Consider the following 22802-nt stretch of genomic DNA (forward strand, 5'->3'; position numbering starts at 1 on the left):
TAAATGCAATAAAAAATTGCGTCTGACAGTAAAAATTGTCACATATTAGATATATTAACAATCAAATTGCTCCCGAAAAGATTAAATTACCGTACGCACGTATGGAGACATATTCAAATATAGGGTGTAAGTTCGAAGTTTCGAAGTAAACTTTGGTACTTTGTCGGTGAGAGGTACTGCAAGCAAAAGGTACGACAACCTTCATAGCCAAACCAATAAAACAGTTGTTGGTGTTTAAAACGGAATCGAACTGGTTGTGTATTTTCAAACGCTTGAAGCTGTCAAAATGCATTAGTCGCTGCCAAACAGCCGCAGGCCATGAGCCATTCTGTCACGAAAACAATTTAAATGCAAGCTCCACTTTTCAAATTTCCCCTTTCATTTCCTTCCTTGCCTAAGGGACAGTCATCGCCTTATCACCGGGATTCAAGGATTTTAGCCCCTACTCAGCTTACTAAACAGGTCAAAAAAAATTCTTAACCAAACCAATACAGACAATTGATGGTCAGCTTTAAACACGATCAAATTTGTTGATCCCTGCACCCGCCACCCCCTCCTCACAAATAAAAAAATAAAAAGAAAAATTCCTCCGGCCTCCAAAGGATAAATAAAGACTGATATTGGATTAACTAATAATCCCCTTTATTCTCATCACTTGTCTGCTTGATATTGTAAGGAGGAATTCTTTCTTTGCCACTCATTCCGCTGAGTTCCTCAAAATAAAATATAACACATAAAATCCACTAAGTTTATTTTCCAGTTAAAATGAATTTCTGATGTGTGGAATTGGGTACGCCCTATGCAAAAATAGCCGGAAAACGCCATTAAAATATCATTTTCTACTTTCTCTTTTCCGTGTCCGCGAAAACGCAGACTTTCACAAATACTTTGGATGCGTCTATTTCGCGATATGAAATAGAGCCACAGTCTACATGAGTTTTTTACCTAGAGTTTAAAGCTCCTCCTTCGCCTTTGTCAGAGAGACCGTAGCCTTCTCTTCTATAAATTTCACTAGGTCTTTAAGTTCTCGCTCGCCATCGTCGTATTTGATAGGGTTACGCTTGTTGTTAGCTGGTGCAAAGTAGATGGTCGGGAAGCCTTCGGCAGCGTATTCTGGAGGTACGTCGTTGGCGGTTGCATCCATTTTAGCGATAACTATGTTGGGTTGATCTTTAAAATGTTTTCCTAATTTCTTGTAGACGGGCTCAAGAGCCTTGCAGTGGCCGCACCAGGGAGCATACAGCTCGATAAGAACATCTTTTTTAGGATCCATGACGATTTCTTCAAATGTATTGCCTACTACGACTGTCACAGGGCCAGTGTTCTTCTTTGGTGCAGGTTGTGATTTCACAATGGCTTTGATGTTGCCTATAACGAAAAAAAAAAAAAAAACTATCAGGGAAATTTCTATGGAAAACTTAATTGCGACTTGAACTACCAAAGCATTTCCTGTTTTATGCAGCATAATGAGCCGAAGAAACCAAGATAGCTGCCAAACGCACTATACCTAGAAAACATGCTTGTCAAACGCAAACTGCCTCCATGACATTTTGACAATTTCCTTTAAAATTCAGTTCACAAAGTAAGGCATACAAAGAGAAAGCTAAATTCTGCACGTTGTCGAGGTTCCCTACGAGGGAATATTCAGTAGTCTTACCACCGTAAGATTCTCAAAGAATAAGTCGCACAATATCCAAAACCTAAAAAAGAAGCACTTCCTTGTCAGCCAGAAGGCTACTATACTCCATCGCGTAGTGCTCAAGACCCACCCACATTATTCTAACCCTTCGGCTGTCGAGTGTTTTCAGGGTTGTAGCTAAGAAATTACGCTTTCGGCTGAAATTTCAAGTAAGGTGGCTCAAAGGTGGCGAACGATTGTAAGAGTGTAACCTCAGAAATGGCCATTGTACTTTACCAAGCGATTGCCGGCCCAAAATCCAGCCGCCGATCGCTGCTTTTTCATCAGACAAATTTAGTCGGCAGCCGGCGCTTAGCGACAACCCCGGTTTTACTGAACGAGTATCGGTATCTCACGCATCACAGAATATTACCGTTCTTGAAGTTTTCTACAAATTCACGTAGACTGTCTTCATCGAATTCGTCATCCGGCTCCATTCTGTATTTTCTGTTCTTGTCGTCAAAGCAGCCGACATTTATCTCTTCTCCAGAGTCATCCAGACCAAACTCTTTCAGCTCATTTTCAAAGTCACTTTCGCTAGCAATAGCAAATGTGATATCGCGGTGATCATTCGCCACTTCTAGAACCTTTTGACGCCAAAACTGTGTCGCTGGAGAAGAAGCTTAATGTCAGTTCTAATCAAAATAAAAATTCGCTGTGTTATAACTACTAAGTACTACAAGTTAGAGAAGTGATGCTGCGTTTTCAATATGAAGGACTATGGTTTAATAGCGCTTTTTACCAAAAGTTCATCTGCGATATATATAAAGGCAAGAGTTCTGACCCCGGAACTGAACTGTTCAAAATTTTGTTCGAGAATTTACAAATTTTCCTTACATGGGAATCCTGGACCCCTTAGCTCAAAACTGATGTTCCTTAATAAGACATGGAGACCCAACTTAGTACTACATGTAACGGCCAGTGAGTGCATCAACCGAGCCATGAGGTTAGTTTACAAGTTTACCAGCTTCTACGATAAGCTATCCCCTTCTTTTAGTTGACCACTGCAAAGAGGAAATAACGCTGACTGTCTAGCAGGCAATTTCATGTGCGCTTTAAAGCGTTGAGAGGCAGAGCCAAGAAAATGGAGGCAGAACTGCAAGAGGATGAACTTCGAGTTGCCAGATACATTTGGTAGCTCTGTTGCCGTTTCCTTCTTTTTTCTTCAAAACATTCTACATTGTACTTATTACCACACCAGTAACAAAAGCAATGTTGAGAAGCCCTTGGAATCCCTCTTAACCCGAGTGCGTCCGCACTGTGTGCATACAAACCAAAATACTAACCTTTACGTTGTTCAAAGCCGAAATCCACATCATAATAGACAACACAGAGAGGACGCTTTGTGTACTTCTTCTGCTGATCATACGACGTCATTTGACCAACAAGAGGGATACGTTTGTCCTCATAAAACTTTTGGATGTCCTCTGATTTAGGATCATTACCCTGTGTATCATAAAATATCTAGTCAGTATACGAATGATAAAAAACAATAATGAATAAAGGCTGATAGTTTCGAAAGAAACTGTTTGGGGCTGCGTCGGTAGGAGTAACGAAATAATTTGGATATATCAACAAAGTTGAAATGGTAAATTGGCCACCGTAATGATTACAAAAGCTGACGTTTCGAGCGTTAGCCCTTCGTCGGAGCGAAAACAATAGTTGGCAAAACAACAACAACAACAACAAAATTTAAGAATGATAAGTGATGCTGGAGAAATGATTTGGGACACAACAAATTTACATACAGGGTGAAAATTTTGGAGTTGTTCCATCAGCTACAGTAAAAAGTATGCACCCTGTAGTTAGACACTGGCAAAAAAACAAAAAAACAAACTTAACAGCTTTCATCAAATGTATCCAGACATTAAAAATTCACGTCACACCATGACTGTGAACTTTTAAAACGAAAGGAGCTGAACATTATAGAGAATGGGCTTAAAAGAGAGACTAAAGCATGCTATTCCTGTTACGACTGGGGTATTGTGTATCCTTAAGTTTTGTGAAAACGTTTGATGAGGTAATGTGTGTGTTTCACCTGTATCATCAGCAAGTACTGACTTCCAAATTTAAATCATGTATGTGGCAACAACTATTAACAGTTGTAGCCTAATGGTAGACTACCATAAAACACTGCCTTCAAAGCTAATCTTGTTATCTGGTCTGACTATCAGAATCATTTGCCTCTTACCTTGAAAACAATATGTTTATCTTCAAACTTTGACCCAAACTTTTCAGGTTGGAACATCACAATGGAGCTCTTAGTGATTCCAAAGTACTTCTTGGCTGCAGTGTCAAAGGTGTGAGCAAAGGGGTAGTCATCCCTAATGTCGTTGTTGGCTTCAAGGTATGTTGCATACAACTTTTCGTTTGCATCGCTGAAGAATCCAACAATTACTAATTCACCTCTCTCCTTCATAAAGTCCCTGAGTGCTTTGAGAGAAGACATCTCCTTGGAACTTGGCCCAACTTGGTTACGCATGTAGTCTACAATGCCTTAAGTGAAAAAGAAAGACATTTCCAAATTTGCTTCAAATTACCAAAATAAATTTCATGCTGCCCTATGTGTGTGAGGCGCAGTGCCCCAATGGTCAGTGCACTGGACTCCGGGTCGAGAGGTCTGAGTCCGAGACCTGGCCAGTCGAGGGGTCTGGGTTTGAGACCTGGCCAGGTCAAGGGGTCTGGGTTCAAGACCTGGTCCAGTCAATGGGTTGTGTTCTTGGGCAAAACACTTTACTCTCACAGTGCCCCTCTTCACCCAGGAGTAGAAATGGGTACTAGTGAATTGACAGGGAAGCCTCATGAAATGCTGGGGGATAAACCTTGCCATGGACTGGCTTCCCATCTAGAGGGGAGTAATAATACTTCTAATCACTTCATGCTAGTCACTTCATGGAAACTGGGATCAGCTCCAGCTGGGTGGGCCAATAGAATTTAGTATAGACTTTACCTTTTAGGTGCTTCTGTTCAGTGATAGATCAAAGATGACGTCAAAATGTGGTAAGAACAAAAAAGTGCAAATAATCAACTTACCCCACTGGTTTCTAGAGCCCTTGAACTCGGATGCCTTGCCTTTGCGGAACACTTTGAGTGTGGGATATCCAGTCACCCCATGGTCCTGCGCTAGTTTTTTCTCCTCATCGGCATTCACTTTAGCCAACATGATAGGTGGATCATTCTTCTTCAGTTCCTGGGCTGCTTTTTCATATTCTGGAGCAAGTCTTTTACAGTGCCCACACCTGCAGACAGTAAATCTCTTAAGTAAGCAAAGCCTCTCTGTACAGTGATGTTAATTTCACAAACACACCCAGGGGCTTCATTAATGTTTTCAGCAGGAGGGCAACTGGTTTTCACAGGCTGGCAAAACTCTTTGAACTGAACTTCTTTATAAGATAAACTTTCCTCCAGACCGTCAAATCAGGTGGGCAGAACCCTCCTCACAACCGGTCAATTTGCCCGGTGCCTGGCCCTTAATGAAACCCCTGACACCAAAGGATTCAATGCACTCCCTTAGCTTACCAGTGCCTTGTTATATATATCAAAAAGTGGCACTAATCTGGGACAACAATTCAAGCAAGATTGGCAGGACTGATTTCCCCAAGCTAGTTTGAGGAAGTTATGAATTAATGTACATTACATGTAAGTTTTAAGTATTTTTAGGATTGAGGTAAAGAAGTTCTGATTTTCATACCAAGGAGCGTAAAATTCTACAAGCATCAGGGCCTCACTGCTCACAGTCTCTGTGAAGTTATCTTTAGTTAGAGTTACAACAGCTTCTGGGGGTGGCTTCCAGTTGGGATCTGAATTCTGTTTCATGTAATTGACAATACCTATAGGAATCAAAGTGACACTTGAGTGAACTGGCGGATATACTATGCAGAATAAAGTATAATTGAATATACTACAGTAATTGTACTAAAAGCCCAAAATGTTGTGATTGTTGGTAGCTCCTTAAGGATTCTGGGGTAAATATATTCATTGATGGCCTATTCCACAGTACATGTCAAGCATCAAATCAGCTGTTATCCTCAGAAAAGTCTAAAAACTAAAAGTCTAAAACCAAATAAAATATAAATAAAACATATCAATTAATACACCAATAAAACAAAGGGAAAGTAATAAAGTTATTTTCTTCTGCTAGCCAAAAGATAAAACAGCAAGACCTAATTGAATACCTCTACACATCAAATTTTTAAACAGGAGAGGATTCATTTGGGCATCAATAAAATAAAATCAAGTAGCTCTTAAAGTTGAATTTTGGTGGACACTGTATCTCAATTAGTTTCAAGTAACCACAACAGGACAGAAAACGAGTGCACTGTAAGTACCTCTCATTGTCCTATACAAAGCCTTAGAAAACTTTTGTAAGGCTTAGTGTGGGACAACATGAGGTACTTATAGTGCACGCATTTTCCGTCCTGTAATGTAACTTGTATTCTCCTCAATTTTATCTAAATTTCATTAATACATTAAGTTTTTAAGCTGCCTAAAAGGCTTTGATATCTATAAAGGTGTGCAAATATGAGGCCATTTAAAATTTTCCCTTCAAAATGTTTTGACAATAGGATCAATATGAAAGCATTGTCACACTTTTGTAGAAACTAAACAGTCATACAAAAACACCTGGACTCTTTACAAACATGTATTGTCAAACTACTCCTCAAGATTATAGCTAACCACAGTAAAATCTGTACAAAGATAACTGATGGAAGAAAAACTACTTAATGGTACCTTCTTCATCTCGAGGACCCTCATAATCATGTGCCTCTCCCTTGCGGAAGATTTTTAATGTTGGGTAGCCACTAACATCATACTTTGAGCCCAGCTCTGTTTCTACAGTTGCATCCACTTTTGCAAATGGTACAGGAGGATCAGCCTCCTTCATCCTCTTTGCAGCTTTCGCATATTCTGGTGCCAAAGACTTGCAGTGGCCACACCTTTGAGAAAGGACAGAGGAAATCAGAAAAAAAAATTCACCAGGAACTCATGGCATAAGGAAGCAAACCTGCCTTCAGAAAATTACACTTAGTCTCCCGAACATGGAGAACATTTCAAAAGGCTGATTTGTTGAATTAATTGGATAACGGCTGACTTATCATGAACCCTCTTTCCCTGATAATCTTTGTTTCACTTTTTAATTACATCTCATTACTTCCTATGGGTTTTCAAGGGGAAATTTCAGTCTGCCAGTGATGAAATAGTAATTGACCATTTGACTTAAATAATTTCAAGGTTATTCTGGCTTAGCAATCTATTTTTTTTTTTAACTTTACAGGGCTTGATATTTTTAAATTCAACGCACCCTACCACTATCATGAATATTAAGAACAATTCGACAATTATCTGGATAATTCTATTTCACTAGTGAACCAAGTCGATTAAAATCCCAAAATATTCTTCCAAAAGATGGCCTGTGCAGTAAATTACAGCATAGAGGCAGTTGACGATGAAATTTATTATGACTAACTATATACAAAAGAGAATGATCGCATTCACATGTTCATGCTTGAAGTAATTTAACGCGATTATTATACGCTCGATAAGTACTAAAAAGTTTCATTGTGGTATTTGTAGTTCTCATGATAAATGCTTTTATAAAAAGGTATCTGAAAGGAAGAGAGTAAAGAAACAAAACTTCTGTTTGAATCAAGCATTTAGTACTTCAAGATTGACGAACTATAAAAATGAACAACGACAAACAAATCAATTCACACAGTATCAATATTAATTCAACAAACCATGGTGCATAAAACTCCACAAGTATGATATCATTTTTCTTGACCACAGAGTCGAATGTTTTGGTGGTAAGAACCAAAACATCGTCCTCTTCTTTCACTTCTTCGTCGCTGCCTCCTTCAGAATTTGCCTCTGTTTCGTCGCCTTCTTCCGTGGATTCCGCGCCCTCTGTTATTTCCACAGCCTCTGCTGCTGCTTCGCCATCCTTTTCATTCTCTTCAGCAAGTGTGAAGCTTACAGAAAAAGTGATTAAGAGGACTAAACCGAGGAAGAATTTCCAAACCTTCATCGCGTCGACGGATGACCTACGAGAAAATTGTCGTGTTGTGAGTGTTGTGGAGATTCCCAGTTTTCTCAAAGGCTTCAAATAGCCAATAGCAGATGGACAGGTTGGAGGGCTTCTGACCAATGGCATCGCGCAACGCGTCTTCCCGGGATAATTCAGTTTACCCGCCAATCTGAGGTAGTCCCTTTTCATGGCAAATTGATCGGCTCTAAAACTAATACAATAAAATCTTAAAAATAACAGCTTCCTCTTTCCATATTGACCATATTGTGTTATGTTTCATTCTCCGTTGCTTTGTTTGCTATGTTGGAGAGAAGTTGTCCACACACGTTGAAATCAGGTACACCTCAGATACATCGTCCCCAAGCGAGGCACGCGATCGATTTCTGAAAACGTGCAATTATTCGTTCTTTTTGAGGTGGGTATGTGGGCGATGGAGCACGATCATTAACTTAGTTAACTTTTTCCAAATAGCCTCATTGAACACAGCGGTCAAACAAAAGAAATGCACAAATGGATCAATCTTTGTAAGCTGCAAGAGATGGAAAAACTTTCACGCAAAAATTAACCCAAAAAAATTGAAACACTCAATGAAACAGTATACAAAGGTGACTAACTCTCTACGGATTTAGTGCTACTGTCATTTGAAATCATTCATCGTTATTGGACATTGTTCGCAGTTTCAACGATAGCTTCGGTGCAGATCGCTACATCAAGTACGTGTCACGCAACACTAGTAACGAAGATTAGACTAGCAAAGTTAATTGACAAAAGACTTCTCGTTGTAACTTTCCATTTCGATGGCAGCTTTTTCGATTTACTTGAAACTGCATTTTGCAACCAAAATATCTGATTCTGTTTTTTAACAAGTCAAATTCATGTGAAGATGTTTTGTATTAAACAAACAAAGCTTTCCGGGTGGTTGCCAAGCCAATGCGTGTTCTTACATGCCCTCGTTCAATCGGAATGGCTGCAGAAGATTGCATCAAGGTAGGTGGTGAAATAAACCATTTATTCAGCCTTTACATGCTCCAGAGGCTTATGAAGTATTCAGAGAATAGGAATCGTGATTTACTAACCAATTGGACGGCTGGCTGTCCTCCAGCACATTGCTCCGTAGCTCATTAACATCGTGTTCGGTCACAAATGCGTATTTTTTTTTAAATATAGGCAAATTTTCTGCTTTGGGCAAAACTTCAGAATACCTGGCCACTTAATATGCTGCTTTAAATAGCTGCTCTCGCAGTCCCGAAGTCGCCAAATTAAACAAAACCCACACATTCAAATATACATTCTTCGTTCTTCAGTAAACCGAAATTCAAATTGCAATTAAAGTCATATCTTAATTCCTCGTTCTTCAAGCGTAATATAAACTGGATATCACGGCGACTTCTTCGACTTCATTGGCGAGTGAGTTGACAAATTCAAATTTATAATGTTCGTTCTAAGATCGAACCAACATCGGAAGTGCGGGTTTGCGAGAGCACTAGTTAAACTGTCCAATCTTTGACATCGGTAGCGTGGGACTGCGGGAGCACTAGTTTAAAACTAACCTCTCTTTTAATCATCTTTGACATCGGGAGCGCGGGACTGCGGGAGCACTAGTTTAACTGCCCTCAAAATGGGGGAATCTTTAAAAGTGGTAATTTTTAGAATGGGGAATCTTTAAAATGGGGGAATCTTTAAAATGAGGGAATCTTTAAAATGAGGAATCTTTAAAAGCGGGAATCTTTAAAACGAGGAATCTTTAGAGCGGGAATCTTTAAAAGCGGGAACCTCTATAATGGGGAATCTTTAATGGCGGGAATCTTTAAAAGCAGGAATCTTTAAAATGGCGAATCTTTAAATGCGGGAATCTTTAAAATGGGGAATCTTTAAAATCGGGAATCTTTAAAACAGGGAATCTTTAAAAGCAGGAATCTTTAAAACAAGGAATCTTTAAAAGCGGGAGTCTTTCAAAACGAATATCAAGTGGCACTTGATTGTAACTTTATTTTTATTAGCCTGAATGGTAAGTCAGCCATCAGCCCTATAAGCAATAATGATTGAATACTCTTATCGACATCGATTTTCAGTATTATCCTCAGGGTTCAAATAACAGCTGGCTGCCAGCGGCAGCCTGAACTTTTAACACACTTGCTGGCAATTTTTCAACAAAGAACTAGAATGTTTATAGAAAATATTTTGCTTATTGATCGTCCAACTGAAGTAAAAGTCGCTGTCCTGTTATGGTGAACATTTCATGTCAGACAATAAAGCAGCTAAGAAATGTTTTAAAAGCTTTTTGGAGACGTAGATGAGTATAAAGTTTCGAAATTTGAAGCGTGCTATGAGGAGTATTCTTGTTTACAGTATTCAGCTTTCTATATATTTGTTCAAGCATGAAACGTGCCAGTTTGTGTACACACCGTCACATTACGGTGTTTATGTTTCTGCATGTACATTCTACCTTAAATCGAGATTTATTTTCTGTGAGATTCTGTTCAGTGTCATTTGTATTACCTTCTCACGCATTCAAATTAAAGTCGGTGCTTGACATTACGGATTTCCCCTGACTGTAAATGAAGAAGCACAACAGTTTGTCTAGACAAAGTTGAATATTTTACGCTTTAACAAACACTGAAAAATTGAGCCGTTCACTACGCTTTGTTATTAGATTACGAAACTTGTTGATCAAAATAAAGGTTCTGATGCTAGAATTACTTAAGTAATTTGGTCATGTTGAAAACATGTGCTGAGTGCCCTTCCATTAGAGCATAGTTTTACTTGTGTCAACAGTCATGAATTTTGATGGGTTCACTTGCTTGAAATTGAAAAAACAATCAGCTTTTCCACAGACCACACATTCATTTGGCTGATTTCATTTCATGCATCTAAAGATTCCTCATTTTAAAAATTCTCGCGTTTAAAGATTCCTCATATATAAGATTCCTGCTTGTATCGATTCCCGCTTTTAAAGATTCCCTGTTTTAAAGATTCCCGCTTTTAAAGATTCCCATTTTAAAGATTCCTCATTTTAAAGATTCCCACTTTTAAAGATTCCCCGTTTTCAAGATTCCCGTTTTCAAGATTCCCACTTTTAAAGATTCCTGCATTAAATATTAGCCATCTTAAAGATTCCTGCTTAAAACTAAAGATTCCCGCTTTTAAAGACTCCCCATTTTAAAGATTTCCCATTCCCCATTCCCCATTCCTCATTCCCTCATTCCCTCATTCCCCATTCCTTGTTTTAGAGATTGCCTTCACGGATTCAAGATTTCATTCAGTTTTCTTCCTCGAGGAAGCTCCTGTCAAACATGTGAACTGAAAGTTCTTGCTTACATTTATGCTGATTTCTGAGCAGATCACAGTCAACTATGTTCATTAATTCTGCAATAATATGCAAAAAAGGAGGGCTGAAGAAATCGATGAATAATTACAACTAAATAAGTAAAGAATGGATGAGCCTAGTGGAAACCTGACGAGTTTTCAGACCGTGAACTTTATTGTAGAATCACATCACTGAATAAAATCTCACATTCTGATTGGTTAATGAAGCAAGGCATTAAATAGTGTGGAATTGCAAGTTGAAAATGAGGCTAAGTGATATCATTTTGCATCTAGGTATACATAACAAGTATATTAAGTGGTGCTGTTCTTTTTTTCTCACTCTTATTCAATTATGCAATATTCAAGGAAAGTTCATTACTTGACTTGTGAATTCAACGTTTTATTACATCCATTTTGAAATCACTGGCAGTCCCTGTAATCTGATTGGCTCTAATTGGTGCAATTTATTCACGAATCGCACCATTTTTTGCTCTAAATCGCATCATTTTACGCTTGAGGGAGTTTTGACACATGATGTCAAGTCTTTCTGTTTTACATACAAAATAAGATGTAAAAGCATTTCCAGTTCCACTTTTATTTAAAAACCGGCTCAGTACTGCATCAGTAAAATATTTGAATTTACCAAGTCCTGTATTTGGGCGATTTGAAAATGGATGTAATAAAGTGGTAATTGAACCTCGTGTTGTGCAATTTTGGTCTGAAATCATACTTGTGTTTTCAAATCGAACTTGTGCTGTGTACTCGCTCGATTTTGAAATCACGTGTATGATTTCAGCCCAAATTGCACTCCACTCAGTTCAATTACCATTATACATTACACTTGAAAACTGATATTGCACTCTTCGCTTCGGGATTCATGCGATATTAATATTGGTTTTCATGTGCAATTTAATGCTGAATTCTCTCTTCAAGCTCAAGTAATGAATTTTCCTACAGGATTTATTTGACTTTACTGCCTTCTGTTTAGGGAAGGAAATTTAGTAAACTGTGAGCAATCCAATAAATGTGTTTCCAGCAGTATGCCAGAAATACTCGGACTTCTACCCACAAATTAAAAACATTCTTTGTGTGCTAAACTCATAGACAAAGTACTTAAAATTGAATTTGTGAACTGGAGAAGTGTTTGGCATTAATTTAGAATGAGGGTGACACTCAGTCTGGCTTAAAAAGTGACAGACCTGCACTTATTTTTACAGATTCCTGACAACTATGAAGGTTATTCCCTGGATATGTTTTGTTTACCAAAACACTATGAGAATGATGTAGAATCTATTTTGATACCAAAAGGATTAATTCATGACAGGTAAGAGACCAGCAATAGATAATTGGTAAAGGGGACTGTCGTTTATGCTGATTAATAATAATAATAATAATAATAAAATCTTTATTACCGTGTCAATGTATTTAGCTCATAGAGCTAATTGGGGACACCTACTTTTACTAAATTAATAAAAAAAACTATGTACAGTATCATAATAAGTAACAATACAGCCGATAAACTTTGCATTAAAATTTTAAAATATTTAGAAATATCAACAGTGTTCAGATAACATAAAAATACTTGTACCATAAAAAAAAAAAAAAAAAAGTCACGTGCTGCAAAGATTGCAGCAATTGCCACTGTCTTCCACTAGGCTGACCAGGTCAACTCTACGGATTCTAGTTTTAATGATCTTTTACCTTTTTATATCTCTCATTAAATATGTTTTGTATGATTGGTCAGTTTAACAGGCCGTATATAAATGTATTGCCTACTGAATTTATAAGTTTATTGAAATTTAAATTTCCCACTATTATTTGAACCCATAGATAATAAATATCTTATACCGACCTTGTTTTTTTTTAGATATATCAACAAAGTTGAAATGGTAAATTGGCCACCGTAACGATTACAAAAGCTGACGTTTCGAGCGTTAGCCCTTCGTTGGAGCGATTAGAGGAATTGTGGGTTGTGTGTGCCTTTAAAGGCAGAAAATGGAGCTACATTATTGGTGGGATCATGGCAACGAGAAAAACACGAATAAATTAGTGGAATTAAAAGTGTTCATTGATCCCTGTGGGATTTAGACTGCCGGTTTGAAAGATCAGCCTTTATTCACTTGTTTTTTTTAGTCTGTACTGCAAGTTAAACAATTTTATTTTTGCTCAGACTTTTTGGCAGTCCCCTTTAAGCTTGGGCCACATATCCAAATGCAAAAAAACTTGGTAGCTGTAACTTACAGTGTGGACCTTTAACAGTCAGTAAGGGCTAATTTCGGAAACTTAGATAGCATGGAAAAAACTTACCATCACATAAAAGGGAAATACGTGGCCATGCAAGAAACGTTTTTGGTAAGAATGAATTAACTTTAAACAGTGTTCATATTGCAGGCCATGACATGCCCTTTTTCTAAAACTGAACATAATTACTTTGGTTGTAAAAATTACTAGAATTACAGTATCCTTAACAAGTAGTTTTAATGAAAACTTTTGTATGCTGTTAATCAATGTTAAAAATAATTGGGTCTTTATGTACCAAACAAGTCACTTTCCCTCGATAAAATAACTACATGATCATTTGATTTTGAAAAGGTACAAAATAATATTTTTATTTTACAATGAGATTGCAGCTCTAATTATGTTGCGTTTTTAATCAACTATTAGAATTGAAAGATTGGCCAGAAATATCTGCCGTGATGTTGACAAAGGTCCTCTCATAGGATTGTGTGTTCTGAAAGGAGGATATCAGTTTTTTGGTGATCTTATGAATTGTATCAGGACCATAAATGCTAATATGGGTAAGTTTAAGGTCAATCAAAATGTTGTCAGCAACTATTTTATACAAAGTTTTTTAATGATAGCTTATTTTTTTTGCGTCATTATAAACAGATCGATCAATCCAGATGTCAGTTGACTTCATCCGATTAAAAAGCTATGAGGTAATTGGCCAAAATGCTATGATAAGTTTAATTAAAAGCAGCTAGAGTCATGCATAGTTTAAATTGCTAATGGAAGGACCATGATTTGAATTTCCCCGTTCGATGCTATATAACTTCACTATTGCATAGCAAGAAATAAATGGACTCAAGAATTCTTTCTTTACCCAGTGTCTTCCAGTGAGACAGCAGAGTTTATATTGAAATATAAAGGGCACTTTGAAAACAGTTATGTTGTGAAAAACTGTAAAACAGAAAAGAGAGAATCAGTGTGAAAGCTCTTACGAGGTTCTGCATCCTGTAACTGTCTTGGTGAAATTGTTTTACTTGTCTTTTTTCTCTGTAAATGTGATCTCTCTAATTATAAGGAGGTACACGGTAGTTGGGTGTAAAAGGTAGTTGCATGCTGTAGTAGGAACTCAGTAAAAAAAATTTTTGTTACCAATATGTTTGTTTTTTAAATAGGGGGGGGGGGGCAGGGAGACTCTTCATGCAAAGGCTTGCATCCAAGCATGACCAGAGAGGTATTGTGTTTTGAGGAAAGCTAATGTACATCTACTACTGGGTTTGCCATCTTTTTGTAGTGTAAATCAACACCAGAAAACTGTCAGGAAATCCTGATGAAACTTTGACGTTAATTTTTAGCACATGCATGATCAGATTCAATGTTTGTATAGGATGACCATTCCTCAGGGGAGGTTAAAGTCATAGGAAGTGATGATTTGTCTGCATTGAAGGGAAAGGTAAATTCCTTGAGCTCATGGTGTTGTGAATTGCTACTGCTGTTGCTGCTGCCCAGTAATTTGTTGAGTCATTGAAACCAAGTTTTACTTGATATATAGTTTTTAATGTACAAGAATGTATGGTTAGTTAATCTACCTGTGTTAAGTAATATTTTAGTCATATGAAGTGTGACGACTGATACTTAAATTATACAATTTCTTGTGAGGATTAGCACTGATAATTTTATATTCTTTCCTTCCAGCATGTTCTAGTTGTTGAGGTAGGTTTACAGCAGAAAATGATTTAAAGTGACTTTTCTATCAAGAACACGAACTTTTTCATGTTTACTTCATAGAGTGACTTACTTATCCAGTCAGAGGTTACCTCTTGTTGTGCATTATGTTAAGAATGAGTTTAAAATGAACTACATTCATTACAAGAGTAGAATAATTATGTACCTTGTTACTCTTCAACTCTTAATCCCATTGCCACTTGCCAGTTTTTGCCCCAGGTAGATAAGTATTACTAAAAGAGATCTTGACCATAACATTTGTAGGCAACTTGTAAGTACCTACAAACAATGTTTTTTCCATCTTGTCACAATCACATGACAAAGAAATCACTTTCTTTCAAATTTTTTTACAGGATATCATAGATACAGGTGCAACTATGCAGAAACTACTTACTACTCTTCAGAAGTTCGAACCAGCATCTGTCAAAGTGGCAAGGTATAACATTAATCTACTTCTTCACCCAAAATAGTTGACTTTTTCCCTTTTGGGGAGGGGAGGGGAGAGGATGCAGAGGCAAGAAGGAGAGTCAGGGGTGCCTTAGTGGAGGTGTCAGGTTATTGTATTATCAGGATGGCAAATGTTTAGTCATCTAAGAGGTGAAAGTTTATGGAATGATGTACTTGCCGATGAGAGTGTGCTAATTATTGTCACAGTAAAACTGAAGGGTTGTGATTTTTAATTATGTTTTAAATAAGATCTGCAGGATGCAGAAGTGTTGAGGGTATCTTTGTGTCATTTTTTGTATTTATCACTTGATTTTTTAATCATTAGTTTGTTGGTGAAGAGAACACCAAAGAGTAATGGATATCGTCCAGAATGTAAGTAATTCCCACAAGACATGAAAGTGTATTTTTTTTATTGGTATATATTCTCATATTTTGTATTTTCAAAAGGCAATAAAGTTTATCATGTATGGGAAGCAGAAAGGAAATCTGCAAATTTTTTTTACCTATTCTATTCAATATCAGAAGAATTCTTTAAATTCCCAATGTACACCATTTTAACATGTGTTAAAAGTGTTTTTCTTTGATATTGGTCTAGTATCAGCTATAGGTTCATTTAGAAATGATTAGTACTGTGGAAATTTGGAGAGCACCCTGAAAAAAGTAGGGTGGATCTCTAGTGCACCTTGAGCTTCTCTTCTTCGTCTTATGCAAGCTCTTCAAACTTAGTACATGCTTCATATTGTGATGAATGCCTGGCGCTGCTGTTTTGCAACTTTTAATATGCTCTCGTTACTTACTGCATGTTTCAAATATCAGTAAATGCCTGCTGGCAATTGAATCAATTGTTAATTTCTTACTTTATATATAGAGGATATTACATGGCCACACGGGGATATGAATTTTATCTTTGAGTGCTGAAAGTATCTCTCACGAGTGAGCGCAGTGAACGAGTGAGAGATACTTTCAGCACAAGAAGATAAAATTCGTATCCCCAAGCGGCCATGTAATGTTCTGTTTATTATATAGATACTGATGAAATTTCCACATAAAAGACAACTTTTTTTATTTATTTTCGAAACAGCAATTGGTTCATTATGTTGGTAACCATGGCCACACCAATATCCTCACACATGAAAGATAAAAATAGTATCTTCACTGCGTGCGGTGAAGATATGATTTTTTAGTATAAGGAGAAATCCTGGTATTTCATCAGTATCTAAAGTATATAATAAAATAGATTTACCTTGCATACATAAAATCTGAATTGATCTCCTTGAGCCAGTAGTACCTCAATTTACTACAATGTAGGAGATGAACACTTTGTCAATCAAAAGTGACACATTTTAAAGTTGTGTTTATTTTTCAGATATTGGCTTTGAGATTCCTGATAAATTTGTGGTTGGGTATGCTCTGGTAAGTTACTAATTCAAATCAGTCAAGTTAAGGATTTGGAAGACTGAAATTCAAGCCAATTGTTTTTAAGACAATTTTTCTAAGTGATTTTAGGCAGCAATAACAGGTACTTCAGGCCAGATCTGCATTTGTAGGATGGGTCTTCTACATGTAGTTCGCAAGGTGACTTTACCTGTGCCTTCTGCCTTGTATTGATGTATTCTATTGAGGGTGTCTTCCCTCAGGAGTCAGTTATGTTCTTTGAAAACAGCTTAGTTTCAAAGCTTTATCAGGTATCATTACTCATTGCTCTACTAGGATAAAGGAGCACACAGAAAGCGATTAAAACTTGCATATTTTTAAGCATTTCAACACATCTCCTTCTTGTAAGAACAAATACTCCCTTTCTTGCTTTAGTATTCTGGATTCTGCTAACAACTCAATTGTTTAAAACTCAAAGAAGCTTTTTATATAAATAAGATCAAATCTGAACTTAACAAACAATTACAACATTATAACACTTTTCTAGCGTTTTAGTTCACACCTTTGATGTTCAGTGTCACATTGTAATTAGTACCTGCTTTTGTATTACGTCAAACTGTAAATATTTTATTCATCTACTTATCTGTTATATAATTACTCATGTTCTGTTACTCATTGATTAAAGATGGCATAAGCATGCCAAGACATGTCTCCCAAAAAAGTTGTCTATTTCTTACAATATTTATCATACTTGCTACTACTACGACCCTATGGAAATATCATTACTCAATTGGCAAAACTGCCCTAGATTGAACTCTCTACAATGCTATATATTTTTTATGATAATTCCTGACCTATTGATTGAGTTCTCAGTCTTAGATTGTTCACAATACCTACATGGGCATATACTTACACACCTATCACACCTTTGTTTAATTAGAAACACTCTCTAATAACATTGTATTTATCCTGTAGGATTACAATGAATATTTCAGGGATCTCAATGTAAGTTGCAAACTTCTCTTTGAGATTCATCATTTTTTTTTGTAAGACACTCTTAGGTTACATCAGATTACATGTTGAGTTTTCTTTTTAACAGCATATATGTGTTATCAGTGAGAATGGAAAACAAAAGTATGCCACTGGATCCTAGGGAAAGCAGCTGTTATCTACAGACTGCCCATAATGGTTCATTCAATCCAGAAGACCTTTCCACTGAAAACCCAACCATGATAAAACACTCACATCCTTGGACTTCATAATCTGGTCAAATACAAAATGATTTTCTAGTGAATCAGCACCCATCATATTTCTCGCAGAAACATCGCAATCTATTGTAAAACCAAAGTCTATAGAGAACTTTTAATAAAATGTAGCAAAACCTCACAAGAACTCTCATTCTCACTCTTTTTTGGTAGTTTTTTTTTTTTTTTTTGTCACTGTCATTTCTTTTTTTTTTGTTTTGTTATTTTTTCCCTTTTTTGTTTCTTTTTTTAGATGGTCAGTTAGTTGCAAAATCAATTTTTTACCCTCTTCTCACAATAATAAATATCCCCATAAGTTCTCCCTTATTAGGCCCAGAAGGGTACGCTCGACTATAAATATTGAAAACACAGGGAGATCAGAATTTGGGACCTCTCCCAGTGACAGTCTATCCTGGTGCTTCCATTGTGAGTATCTGGGGCGGCTAGAACCTGAAACCTGTTCCTTGAAAATTCTTGTAGAAAACGTGGCCCGTAAAGCTGATTTTATTTACTCTGTCTATATTGAAGATAAAAAATTGAATAGTTTTGAAGCTCAAACACTAAGAATACTAGGAAAACTAAACAGATTGTACTCCCCTGTCATTCCTTAGATGTAGATCTCAAAATATGGCTTTCAGACCTGTATAGCAACAACAAAGCCAATCCGAAAGTGATTCCTTCGAAGGCCTTCTTTGAAATGTCACGCAACGCCCATGAGTCTTGAGAACGGTTGCACAAAAGGCGCCTATAGTGTGACTGCCCATTAGTTCTTACATGACATACATGCACTCGAAAGGAACAAATTTCAAGATGGCGCAGATTAACATTGCGAACCGAGTGTTCGGCCGTTATGTCCGGCCGTTACAACGGCTCACGTTTAATTACTGTAACCAGGGTGGAAGCAGTAGAGGAATAAGGTAATGAAAGAAGCGAACATTTCGTGATTTAGAAGCGCTCTTGATGGTAATTGTTGGGTACGTGCTTTTCTTCAGGGAGTACATTGATAAAAACATCGTGCAGTTTGCAAAAGACAATCCTGGAATTGCTATCTATGTCATGGAGCGGAGTGGGAAACATCCGACAATCACTGGACACTTTAGTAAGTTATATGTAGCGATAATGGGCAGCTAACGCCAATCGATAGTCAATCGATGATTTTCGCGACTACTTTTGTGTTGTAATCGATGACCAATTTGGTCATCAAATGGCCGACGTCAGTTGATGTCATAGGCGATTGCCTTCGGTCTATTTTCCGATCATCGATTTCCATCAATTTTTTTCAGGCCCATAAATGTGATTGGGTGGAGTACATATTGCGAAGTAATAGGGCAATTGCAGTAATTTCGAATTAGCTGAAATTGCATGTTACACTGGACCTAATTGAAATGGCAAGCATACAGGTTTTTTTTTTCACGATATGAATTCCTTTTTCCCTTCAGTTGGAGGCAATAGCAAAGAAGTTGAAGTGAAGAATATGACTCCGGAAAAGATAACAGAATTCGTCACGAGGCTTAGAAATGAATCAGGAGAGAAAGTGGAGAAGATACGAAAGTACTGGCATACTGAGAATCCATCCATACAAGGAACCTGGAATCCTTTCTTGCATAAACCACCTTCCCTGCGGAAACATGTTACAGGGAAAACGAAGTAAAACTCAGGCTTTGGTGGCTGTGCTACAAGGATCGGGTCACACATGTTGGGGAAACTTCATGTGTTGCTTGCCATTTCATGTTAGGATTACACGACTCTGAGAAGGAACAAGGTTGACAAGGTAGACGTGGCTTGCAGATATTTAAATACACTGCTGTCTGATCTGCAATACCAGAATATGTTTGTTAGCTTCATAGGAAGCATCTGCTACTTATACAGTAAAACTTCAAGAGAGAGAGAGAGAGAGAAAGCGGTTAGTACTGGTATCTTTAAATAAAAATAACTTAGTGTGGGATCATTGCAGGGTATAATAAGATAATTCTGGTTCGAATCCCCTACAGGCCTGAAATTTTTTCAGGTCTGATTTTCACTATTGCTCAAATAGTGCTTTACTGCGAAGGATCGTGCACATATACATTTCAGTTCTTACATATGTTTCATATGTTTGTTGTTGTTTGATTTATCATCTACGAGTTTATATCGAATTAATTTGATGGCCTGCTCCCAGTTGGCTTGTTAGCTCAATTGGTAGAGCGCTGCACTAGTATCGCAGAGGTCAGTGGTTCGAATCCCGTACAGGCCTGAAATTTTTTTCAGGTCTGATTTTCACTAATGCTCAAATAGTGCTTTACTGTGAAGGATCGTGCACATATACGTAAGATAATTCTTGTTAGAGAAGGTGATTTTATCAACTCAGTTGATAATATCAATTGACCACTGTAGAGGGTTGCAAATGTTTCTTTAGCCCTTCATCACTCTAAATTCTCATGAACATTTCTCTTTACCTTGAATCATACATTTCTTATAAGGAGAAAGGAGGTTGATTTTAAGTTAAGGTATAAGCTGTGTATAAAAAATATTTTCTCTTAAAAGAGAGGCTAGCATCCAACTCTGTAATAGAAGATGTAATGATCTTTTCACATTAACCACAGCATTTGGCATAGGTAGAGATTTTCAGACTTCTTAAATTCCTAATAAGCAATTAACAAATTCCAGATGAAAGAAAGCTCAAAAAACTAAAACTGACCCAGCAAAACAAAAATAAGAGTACTTGAAAGTGTTTACCTAGATTTCCAATGTTGAGTTTAAAGTTTTAATGTGATTGGCTCATATTGTGAAATCAACTAAACCATGCCTTATAAACACAAAAGGTGTACCCAGGGGGGGGGAGGGGGGAGGGGAAGAGAAGGAGAACAATTGACGTTTGAAACATTGTAAATAATGTGAAATGTTCTCAACACTTTAGTTGAAATTTTTTTCGTTTGTCTCGTCACCTATGTAGTATCATTGCTTGTGTAAGGATTTAACAAATCAGCGGTGGTTTAGTAGGTTTGTACTCTTACTGACAATGGAAAATTGGCCAATAAGATTGCAACATAATGGCTAATTATGGTAAAGTATTCGTTGCTATCTCTGGGCAATGAAAGGGCACAATAAGACACATCTTTAAGAGAAACAATCAATCCATTCAGTTCAAGTTATATGAAACTGCTGTCGAAGTCTCTAATTTGCTAGAGATACAATTAATTATGAAGGAATGAATAGGAAATTATACCATCAATTGTATTCCCTACATGAAGCTTATTAACAAAGTTACAATAAAATTTTGAACAAAAACCAACTAGAGTGTACAAATAAAACTTGTATTTATTTGCTTGGAGAGGAGTTTAGAAATGGGATTTCCAAGCAAAGTTTAAAATACTTTCACAGTTATTTTTGTTGATAATTTTAATTTTTCTTGTTGTGATCTACTATTAGATCACAATTTTTGTCTTTTCCATTTGATGAGTTGAGCGGATTGTCTTGTAACTGAACATTTAAATACATTCGCAAAAAAGATTAGGATTTTGATTGCCCAGAGGTTCCCTCAGACTTAAAAGTTACATTGAGGACATTTTTCATGAACACACAAGAAATGACTGGCGGCTAATTTACCTAAAGCACTCCTTGAAGTTGCCTTAGTCCCTTAGCGCGTATTAGAGCCCTGGGGTTTGAGAGGAAGGGGCTTTTGTTCTCCTTCTATTTATCACCTCGACTTATGATAAGTGAGCATTTCTTTGGTTAAAAACCTAGGAAATTCAAAATAGAAACACCTACAGGCGTTCCAATACCTCCTGGTTAGCTCAATGGATAGAGCGCTGGACTGTTGTGCGGGAGGTCGAAGGCTCGAGTCCCGGCCGGACCAACACTCAGGGTCTTAAAATAATTGAGAAGAATTTGCTGCCTTTCTATAACATCAAGAAATGGTTAGATATTCTAGTCTTCTCGGATAGGGACGAATAAATGGAGGTCCCGTCTCCTGCAGGGTTGGGGTAGGAGGCATTAATTTCCCACACACGAGATTACTGTGTGATGGATGTCCTCCCCTGGGGTGGGTTGGGTGGGTTTATTAGAGGGCCATGTGTTAGAAAACTCTTTACTGGGTTAATCATGTATCTACCCTCTCGAAATAAAGAACATTGCATTGTATTGTATTGTATTGCAATACAACAAATTCAACTAATTTTTTACTGCAAGACTAGAAAGCCTAAACCACTTCTTAAAAGTTCCTTTTAAGGGAACTTATGTTCAGAAATGCACACAGTTACTGAAAATGGGAGATTTGACGAAATCTCGTCAAACCGAGGGAATGTTCATGGATTTAACGATTTTGGCGAATTTTCGTCAGACCGTGGGAATGTTCATGGATTTGACGATTATTGGAAATTTTAGTCAAATTCGTCAAAGCGAAATCAGCTTGGTAGATTTGACGATTTTGAAGAAATTTCGTTAAATCTGCCATTTTGGTTACTACGTGTATTTGTGGAAATGAGGGGTAGGAGAAGAAAGGGCGGGCCTCAGAGAGAGAAGGGCTTGAATTACTAGAAATAGTTTTCATCTTTAAACATAGTTTTAAGACATGAAAATGACTTGAAAATTATCTCGTGAAAAAAAGGAAAACAATTGAAATCGAAAAAGCTCGAATCATCTTTGTCCAAGTGTCTTTATTTTCAAGATTGTTTTTTCCTTATCTTCTGTTTACCCTCAGCCCATGCACAACTACCTGTTAAAACAGGGAGCACTTGAGAACCTGAACCGCAATGCAAGCTCTCAAATCTTATGGATCGCTGCGGCTTCTTCACCTGCT

The 22802-nt window shown here is 37.2% G+C and overlaps 3 protein-coding genes across 4 annotated transcripts; 2 read left to right on the plus strand and 1 right to left on the minus strand.

Moving 5' to 3' along the window:
- Positions 1-625: 625 nt before the first annotated feature.
- Positions 626-7771, minus strand: LOC111336655 (protein disulfide-isomerase A4). Its single transcript, XM_022942780.2, has 8 exons — positions 7417-7771; positions 6410-6615; positions 5370-5508; positions 4712-4917; positions 3870-4174; positions 2965-3124; positions 2052-2288; positions 626-1368 (listed from the first exon to the last, which is right to left on the minus strand). Exons 1-8 carry the CDS (start codon positions 7701-7703, stop codon positions 953-955), a joined length of 1956 nt encoding a protein of 651 aa, XP_022798515.2. The 5' UTR covers positions 7704-7771; the 3' UTR covers positions 626-952.
- Positions 7772-8536: 765 nt separating this feature from the next.
- On the plus strand, positions 8537-18173 carry LOC111336657 (hypoxanthine-guanine phosphoribosyltransferase). Of its 2 annotated transcripts, XM_088741734.1 has the most exons (11): positions 8538-8690; positions 12227-12333; positions 13674-13807; positions 13899-13948; positions 14623-14688; positions 14931-14948; positions 15314-15396; positions 15733-15779; positions 16774-16820; positions 17757-17786; positions 17881-18173. In XM_088741734.1, exons 1-11 carry the CDS (start codon positions 8634-8636, stop codon positions 17932-17934), a joined length of 693 nt encoding a protein of 230 aa, XP_088597860.1. In that variant the 5' UTR covers positions 8538-8633; the 3' UTR covers positions 17935-18173. The 2 variants fall into 2 exon arrangements, with proteins under 2 accessions (XP_088597861.1, XP_088597860.1); XM_088741735.1 differs by lacking the exon at positions 14623-14688 and having other exon boundaries at positions 8537-8690.
- Positions 18174-18784: 611 nt separating this feature from the next.
- LOC111336659 (large ribosomal subunit protein mL43-like) lies at positions 18785-21296 on the plus strand. Its single transcript, XM_022942783.2, has 3 exons — positions 18785-18942; positions 19018-19124; positions 19465-21296. Exons 1-3 carry the CDS (start codon positions 18800-18802, stop codon positions 19674-19676), a joined length of 462 nt encoding a protein of 153 aa, XP_022798518.2. The 5' UTR covers positions 18785-18799; the 3' UTR covers positions 19677-21296.
- The last annotated feature ends 1506 nt before the right edge of the window (positions 21297-22802 follow it).

The sequence above is a fragment of the Stylophora pistillata genome, chromosome 12 (genome assembly GCF_964205215.1).
Source record: "Stylophora pistillata chromosome 12, jaStyPist1.2, whole genome shotgun sequence".
NCBI classification, from domain to species: domain Eukaryota; kingdom Metazoa; phylum Cnidaria; class Anthozoa; order Scleractinia; family Pocilloporidae; genus Stylophora; species Stylophora pistillata.